Source organism: Trachymyrmex septentrionalis, unplaced genomic scaffold (genome assembly GCF_001594115.1).
Source record: "Trachymyrmex septentrionalis isolate Tsep2-gDNA-1 unplaced genomic scaffold, Tsep1.0 scaffold89, whole genome shotgun sequence".
Lineage (NCBI taxonomy): Eukaryota > Metazoa > Arthropoda > Insecta > Hymenoptera > Formicidae > Trachymyrmex > Trachymyrmex septentrionalis.
The window spans coordinates 1,159,045-1,167,999 of NW_017306081.1; the positions used below are offsets into that span (position 1 = coordinate 1,159,045).

Here is an 8,955-nt window from a genome sequence, read left to right on the forward strand (position 1 = left end):
ATATATATATATACGAATAGTTTTTGAGAAAGTATAGTGATGGGGGCTCATTGATAATAGAGTGAAATGAAACAGACACTGTAACTATGCATGATATCCCATATACATGCGATGTAAAAATGCTTCATTCTCAGCACCAATTCACTCAGTTAAATTGCTTGAACAACAGTTCTAGTGGGTTGTGAGTTCCATTGAGAGAAATAAAATAGCACAGTTTGAAGTGATGCTGACGTTCAAAAAACAGCCTTATTGATACCCTTCCTTTTAAATAATAATTTACAAGGATTTTCTTTTTTAAAAAAATTGTCGCACGATGAAAATACATATTTGCATTTATTCTATGAATGTTATAACAGAGAACTGTCAAACTGCTGTCATATTTTCGGCGTCTTATAAAGATTTTACATTATAAATAGCACGCAAATCTGCTTAATTATATTTATTTAAATTAAAAAGATTTTATTTAGAATATGGTCCGATTTAGGCCACTCTTCTCTATATAATACATAGATCCTCTATACAGTAAAGTATTTTCTTTTAATATAATCGACTGAAGATCTTCACTTCGAATGTTTTTGATCTTTGTTCATTAATTAACAGCAAGATTCCTTGTAAAGATTGATCACAAACATTTGTGCTCGCATTAACGCATTTAGCGCTAAATATATCCGTAAATGCAAACAGTAGCGCTAAATTCATCTGATCTTAAGTTTTATTTGTTTCACAAGAAAATTTTAGTGAATAGATGAGAGTTTATATAGTTTTAAATAAACAAACAAATTAAACGGCGAAAGAAGAGTCATTAGGTTAAAAAACATTTAATTAGTTAAAAATATTAAGCGAAGATACATGAACAAATACAGAACGGCGTATATAAATGTATGAATGTATAAAAATGTATAAAACTATAACAAGTTTCAGCTGCGAGATTGAGTCCTCTTCAGATGTAAAGCGCGAGAAAATAAACAATAAGTAAAAAATCAATAAAAAACAATTCATTTCGCAATTAACATAAAACGTAAAGAAGTAAAATTCAGATGGATCTCAAATATACGATTGAGCAAACGAGATGTCCATTATCAAAGCCAGATCGCTAAACAAGAACGAAAAAGAACTTGTAAGAAAAAACAGACTTTAACAATTAGAAACGCCGCAATCACGATAAAATCGCACACTTACCAGCAAACCCGAACAAATCAAAATAATCCGCCGCACATGCAAAGGTGAACCATGTGTATGTGGTGTGGCAAGACTGCACACACCGGAGCCGGACATGTCGGTGTCGCTCACGACGTGACCGCTCGCTTAAACGGAACACAACGCACTGAGAGAGGAGAGGAGACGGGCCGACAAAATCGAAAATCATACTTTGTTTATGATCGGTAGATACGCTTTGTGGAGATTTTCGGTGTCAGTTTGTAGATTCAGACTGTTTTTTTGTTTTTTAATATGCAACATTTCAGAGATTAGCCGCTTTCTGTAAGAAGGTTCTTCATCCAGGATTTGCACATCGTCCCATTGAAAATCATGATCATGAAGAAGTCTATGCTCGGTAATGACGGAGCGGGCAGAAGTTTTGTATCTAATATGGTTACGGTGTTCCGCAATTCTAGTTTTTAATTTTCTGCCCGTTTGCCCGACGTAAGATGCGTCGCAATCATTACATAAAATTTTATAGACGACATTATTTTTCGATGTACGAGGACAAGTGTCCTTTTGGACTCTGATGTACTTGCTCATCTTATTGGGGCTGTGGAAAGCTACTCTGATATCGCCTTTATTTTTGCGCAATGTTCTGAATTTTTCTGTGTGAGACGGAATGAAGGGGACCGTAAGCCACGAGGTAGATTCCTTAGTAACATCATTATCGGTTACGACGTTATGTACGTTGTGTATCTTTTTAATTAAATTTTTTATCCTTTGGTTAATGGAGTCAAAAATAAAAATGATGTTACTAAGGAATCTACCTCGTGGCTTACGGTCCCCTTCATTCCGTCTCACACAGAAAAATTCAGAACATTGCGCAAAAATAAAGGCGATATCAGAGTAGCTTTCCACAGCCCCAATAAGATGAGCAAGTACATCAGAGTCCAAAAGGACACTTGTCCTCGTACATCGAAAAATAATGTCGTCTATAAAATTTTATGTAATGATTGCGACGCATCTTACGTCGGGCAAACGGGCAGAAAATTAAAAACTAGAATTGCGGAACACCGTAACCATATTAGATACAAAACTTCTGCCCGCTCCGTCATTACCGAGCATAGACTTCTTCATGATCATGATTTTCAATGGGACGATGTGCAAATCCTGGATGAAGAACCTTCTTACAGAAAGCGGCTAATCTCTGAAATGTTGCATATTAAAAAACAAAAAAACAGTCTGAATCTACAAACTGACACCGAAAATCTCCACAAAGCGTATCTACCGATCATAAACAAAGTATGATTTTCGATTTTGTCGGCCCGTCTCCTCTCCTCTCTCAGTGCGTTGTGTTCCGTTTAAGCGAGCGGTCACGTCGTGAGCGACACCGACATGTCCGGCTCCGGTGTGTGCAGTCTTGCCACACCACATACACATGGTTCACCTTTGCATGTGCGGCGGATTATTTTGATTTGTTCGGGTTTGCTGGTAAGTGTGCGATTTTATCGTGATTGCGGCGTTTCTAATTGTTAAAGTCTGTTTTTTCTTACAAGTTCTTTTTCGTTCTTGTTTAGCGATCTGGCTTTGATAATGGACATCTCGTTTGCTCAATCGTATATTTGAGATCCATCTGAATTTTACTTCTTTACGTTTTATGTTAATTGCGACATGAATTGTTTTTTATTGATTTTTTACTTATTGTTTATTTTCTCGCGCTTTACATCTGAAGAGGGCTCAATCTCGCAGCCGAAACTTGTTATAGTTTTATACATTTTTATACATTCATACATTTATATACGCCGTTCTGTATTTGTTCATGTATCTTCGCTTAATATTTTTAACTAATTAAATGTTTTTTAACCTAATGACTCTTCTTTCGCCGTTTAATTTGTTTGTTTATTTATATTATATTTAAGAGTCTTTACATCGTTATTATTATTTATATAGTTTTGATTAGATGTATAGAGCACTCAGTTTATTGCATTTTCTTAGAAAAGGCAACAATAAAATACAAAAAATTATAAAATGTTAAAATTGTTGTAAAAATAAATATTCTTCAATAAAATTATTTTTAATCTATAATATTTTTCATTAAATATAGAACATTTACGTCAATTTGTGAGAATGCTTTATACTTTTAGCCAAGGCTATGTATTTAGCGCTAAATGTGCAACATAAACTGAATCTCCGAATCAATGTATTTAAGATCCGCTTACAATTTGTAATAATTTCAAAAGCATTTTATCTTTCTTGTAGGCTTCTTAAAATGCATTTTGCCTCCAGCTCGATGTAGTTCATTACATATAAATTATTTCAATCTATTTAACATTTATTACGAAGACTTCCCTCTTTCCTTCCATCCAGCTGTATCTCTCTTTTATTTCTCTCCTCTTCTAAGCGTATTGCTTCTTGTTTGAGTCCCAAATTCGATAACACCTTGAAACCTGGTTGTTCAGGCATGCTAACCCATCTCAAGCGCAGTATACCGGATCTACGTCAGCACAAGATTCATCTGCAGCCGCTTACGAGTCACGATTACCTTGCGAAACAAAGTAAGTACTCTGTACATTCGGAATATTCTGAAGTAGATTGGCCTGAGCTCGTTGCATCTAAAGTCATCCCTGACTTGTCGTATTTTCGCTACACCACTCGCCAGAACCCCGAAGAGAACGTACGACTGTCGTTTCATCTATATTAATTCTTAACCGCGACGTAGTAGAGAGTATTTTGCAGCGCGATTGCACATGTGTATGCGATAGTAGCACCTAATTTATGTAATGTACTCCCATACTCGTGGTACTCACCGGTGGCGTTTAAAACCTAGTGACCACGCCACCGACGAAACCAGCGCGCCGGAGTTCCGCCGCCGGCGAGAGTTGCCTCAGTCAAAACGTCGTTCATCCCACTTCGACAACGTCAAGCCACTACACCACACCATCGCCCCCGCAGCATCCTCATTCTCATGGTAGGGGCCTCATTTCTTTTAATTTCATTATCTATATTTACCCCGCGACCTTCATCACTTTTTGCTTTTATTCTAAAAAGTATGGGTGCGGATTTAACATAACGATTTATAAAGTTCATAGAATCATTACATGTTCACTAAATCCATACATGTTGATGTTTATACTCTGATGGGAAAAAAATCGCTGAAATTGTTAGATTCAACAATGAAATTGTTGAAATAAGAAATGAAAATGATTGAAATATTGTTAGAAATTCTTTCATCATGAATAATATTTTTAATATTGAAACTATGAATTTGAACGATAATTAATGAAAATTAATGAAGATTAATGAAAAATACCGAAAATTAATGAAAAATATTTAATATTCATACTAATTTCGCAGATATTGAACACTGAATTATATTAAAATATCATGAATCCTAAAGATAATTACTGAAAATGCATGAAAAAAAAATGAAAAATAATGCAAGGCATGTAATAGTTCTACTATTTATTATTCACTGAAATATACTGAAATATTATGAATTTTGAGGAAAATTAATGAAAATATCTGAAAAGTAATGAAATGGGAATGAAATATACAATATTTTTACAGATTTATCAATGAAAGTTATCAAAAACGGAAACAGGATAATTAAAATATTGGAATTAATAATTGAAAGATTGTAATGAAATTTGCTGAAATATGATAAAATTTGCTGAACTATAATAAAATTTGCTGAAATATTGTACCAAAAAGTTTGAATTCGTATAATAGTTAAAAAATTGTTAAATATTCTGCTGATATACATATTAATTATGAAAGCAAAGAAATATTAAAGTACAATTTCTTTTTATATAGAAAGAAGTTAAATAAAATAATACTATTTTATTTAATTTCTTTCTATAAAAAGAAATTAAATTATATATAAATGGATAAATACTGATTGTTAAGTTTAAAAATATATCAAATCAATATGTAATAAAAGTAAAAAAATGTATATATGAAAATGATATGAAATGTAAAGATATATATAAAATGTAAATAATTTTTTTAATTTCTTAAAATGTATTAAATCGTTAATTTTTTTCTAATTTTAAGATTGCGATTTGGATTACTTTCATTATGATTCACTTACATGTAATATTGAATTTTTATGGAAAATACTGAATTTTAATGAATTTTGTTGAATAATTCGTCATTACAGTCCTCGTGTTCAATGATTTTCGCTGTAATCTTAATGATTCAGATTGAATTGTTAATGAAATTTTAATGAAATAATACTGAAAGTAGGTCAATTAATAGAAATTTTAATATGAAATTCAATAAATTTCGGTAATATTTCATCATTTTTCATTACAATTTCAATAATATTTCATCATTATTCGTCACAATTCAGGAAGAAATTTCCATTAAGGTATCAACAATAAATATGAAAATTATATAAAAATTGCATGGTATTACATTCACATCATTGATGTTTACATCAACATTAATGGTAAAATTATATCTAACATCTATGATGTTAAATCCACACCCATATTTTTTAGAGCATTTGTCTCATTCACATTAATTGATATGAAATTCCGCCATCTTATGCTATCATCATATTAAAAATCATTCATTATCAAAAATCGCGTATATCGGTATTGCACTATGAAATGTTGAATTATTGTGAGGTGAGCTGTGTAGGAATTTTGATTGCAATCAAGTCGAATTGCCGCGAGATGAAGACGTTTGGTTCTTCCAGGCGACTTTCAAAGTGGCCCGGGTCGGCCTGTGGAGGAGCTCAATGCCAGGATCGACCAATTGTCGCGGCAGGTGTCTTCGTTGGAACACTCAATGGCCGGCGACATCAGATTGATCTTGAGTTTGCTCCAACAGACTCTCAACTCGTCGAGAGAGAGCTCTAGCATCGAAATGATGCCGGGAACTGCGCCAGCTGGTGCGAGGCAGAGCAACCGTGCACCCGCATTGGTTCAAAGATCGGCAAGTGAGCCGCAGCCACCGACGATCCCGGCGAGCAACGGAAATGGGAAGATTCAACCTAGCACGTCACATGGCTTGTTCAGGTAAAAACGAAGTAAATGAGATTCCGTGAATTAAATTCCCAGTGATTCTACAGCTTTGATCATAAAGCACCCTCACACATTGCGTAAATATTCTATTAAGGAAAAATATATTAAAACAATTTTATTGAAAAATAATATTTATTTTTATAAAAATTTTAACGTTTTGTTAGTTTTTTTGGCTTTTATTACCATTTTTTCTAAGAAAATGCAATAAATTAAGGGTACTTTATAATAGCCAACGCTGTAATTATTCAAATCGCGTACCTCTCTCGTGCATTGAATTTCATTATTAAAATTAGTCTCGCGTGCAACTGTCGTATGCGACAGCAACAATCTTGCGGTAGAGAGGATTTGCGATACTCCACGGGTACTCCACGCGGTAGATTCCGAATCCTGAAATCTGACCCGCAAAAAGTAATCGATATTTTGTTATTCTTGAAAAGCCTTCTTTCGAAATCCCTGGATCAGTTGCATTTGATTTCGGCGTCTTTTATTTTGGAAAAGTTGGACAAGTTCCGAAGGTGACCACCATCACGTATTCTTCTTTGAACTCTTTTGCGAGCAGTGTCACGGAAATCGAGTCTAAGCGAACGGCACGAGGCGTTAACATATATATTCATCACGAAGATTCTAAATTTTTCCTTCGCGATCACAATCATAATCATAATTAACAATTGGATCGTATTATTAAACTGCAATTTTATATAAAGCATTTAACTAGTTTAAAATAAATAGATTTTTTTCTAGAGGCGATGTGCCGCCACTCTGAGATTCTATAATCTTTAGAACTGTATCATACTCTTTCTGTAGATTATCATCTCTAACGTCGCACGCTTCGAAAGCTTATCAATTCACGTAGCCCATTCAGTATTTAGAAAGAATATCTATAGAAATGTGAGAAAAGTAAAAAGCATTTGCGTTAAAATAAGAATAATTTTTCATTACAAGATATTTTTTCTCTAACCTAATTGCACGTACTTCTCTTTTCTTATTTCTTCTATCTGATCTCGCTGATATGTATTTTTCTTCACACGTCTGATTAGTCTCTAATTAATTTGACTAGTCTACTTCTATACTAGTTTTACTTCTATAGAAGAAAACACTTCGGCACAATTTCGTCAATCTCGGTTCACTTTAATCTTAATTGATTTCTTTTATCTTTTTTGAAGCAATCAATTGAACTCTGATTGAAATCGACGTTGACGGAACCGATCTCTTGGTAGGATAAATCATTTTCCATGCACGTTTAGATAGATTATTCTCATGATTGTTTCTCATTTATAATTTTCATCGATTATAGCCGACGTCAATGATCGATCCCACTGCGCGGCCGGTAGTCCCAAGCGCGCGGGGCCCGTGACACTGCTCGGGATCAAACTTAGAAGATTAGAGGCTTGTCTCGAATATCCCACTGTACATAATCACGTACGCTTTAAGTATATATCTCGCTCGACTATCCTTAGCGGTTCTCTTATGAAAACAAAATTAGCCGTATGCTTGTCGACTCACTGATCCGAGCTTCGCTCCTTTCTGTAATAGAGCTCCCATGAGAGATCCGACCTCCACATCATCGGGAACATCGCGGCTGACCGTTACATCGGACACATCCGCACTCGCGACGGCGCTACAAACGGCACTGAATGGTCGGCCCGGGCCCACGAGGTCGCACAGCCAGCCGGTTGATCTGGCGGTACCGACTAGCACGCAACAACAGGTCCATCAGGCCCATGCCTGGCACAGCCAACCTGCTGCTTTCAGAAGGGGTGAATACCGGAGTGGGTAGGTAATTTAGTAAAGAGTATTGCACTCTCTAAATTCTTTGAATGGAATCTCACTTTGAAGAGTGAAAATTGAGCCAGTATTGAAAAAGAGTGACTCAATTTTTAATTTTTAAAGGTGACATTTAACTCTTCAGACTGAAATTCACTCTAAAAATTTTAGAGAGTAGAAATTTTTAACGTGGTACAAAAATCTAGATAATTTTCTATTTTTTATACTGGAAACTGGCCTGGATTTTAATTTATCTTATACTAGTAAGTTTAAAAAATATCCAAAATTGATTTATAATACAGAAATAATTATAATCTTATCTTTATTTGCACTATTCTTTCAAAGTAGTTCCTTTAAGCAGCCCACATTTGTAAAGAGTTTAGAAATATTCCTGGAAACTAGTTTTCGATCTCCAGTTCTTTCAGTGCTGTGATCGCATTTGCAATATGACTTCCTCAGCGCTCGCGAATTATTATTCTTTCATATATATCGAAATCCTCTGTAATGACAAGAATGCAGAGAAAACATAATAAAAATAAGTCTGTAACAGCTAATTTCTTCTACAAACGATAACATGACATTTACATGATAACATCGGTCACTAGGGTCGCTATTTATAATCGATTTTTATTTTAAGACCGTCTTATGAAACGTTTTGAAATATTAATACGGCTTTCTGATTGGTTCATGACATCTTATGACTATATTTAAGACGATCTTGAATATAAGAACCGACTATGAATACTGGTCTATAAGCCTGTTCTTTTTTTTATCTGAATTTTTTTTGCACGGTTTATCTTTCCTCTTTTTCTGTTTATATTGATTGTAGAGAAAGAAAAAAAAGTTGATCTGTTTGCAAAAAGTTTATCTAAAACATACAAATCTTTTATGTTGAGCAGTACGTTACTACTTGCTAAGTATATCACTGAAACATCCATATTTTCTGATCTTAACATCGCTTAACTATTTCCTGTTTTTGCACTTAAAAAAAGTTCTGAAGAGACGATTATATGCGATTATA

The 8,955-nt window shown here is 34.2% G+C and overlaps 1 protein-coding gene across 11 annotated transcripts in view; it reads left to right on the top strand.

The window, feature by feature from the left end:
- Positions 1-8,955, top strand: part of LOC108755588 (potassium voltage-gated channel subfamily H member 6) — a 221,080-nt gene that overhangs the window by 208,443 nt on the left and 3,682 nt on the right. For 8 of the 11 annotated variants that reach the window (XM_018498689.1, XM_018498697.1, XM_018498687.1 and 5 more), the window contains 4 exons: positions 3,600-3,695; positions 3,968-4,108; positions 5,843-6,164; positions 7,704-7,943. In XM_018498689.1, the coding sequence (XP_018354191.1) occupies positions 3,600-3,695; positions 3,968-4,108; positions 5,843-6,164; positions 7,704-7,943 (799 nt within the window). The remainder of the gene's footprint in view (positions 1-3,599; positions 3,696-3,967; positions 4,109-5,842; positions 6,165-7,703; positions 7,944-8,955) is intronic. The other 3 variants (XM_018498695.1, XM_018498694.1, XM_018498696.1) reach the window with 3 other exon arrangements.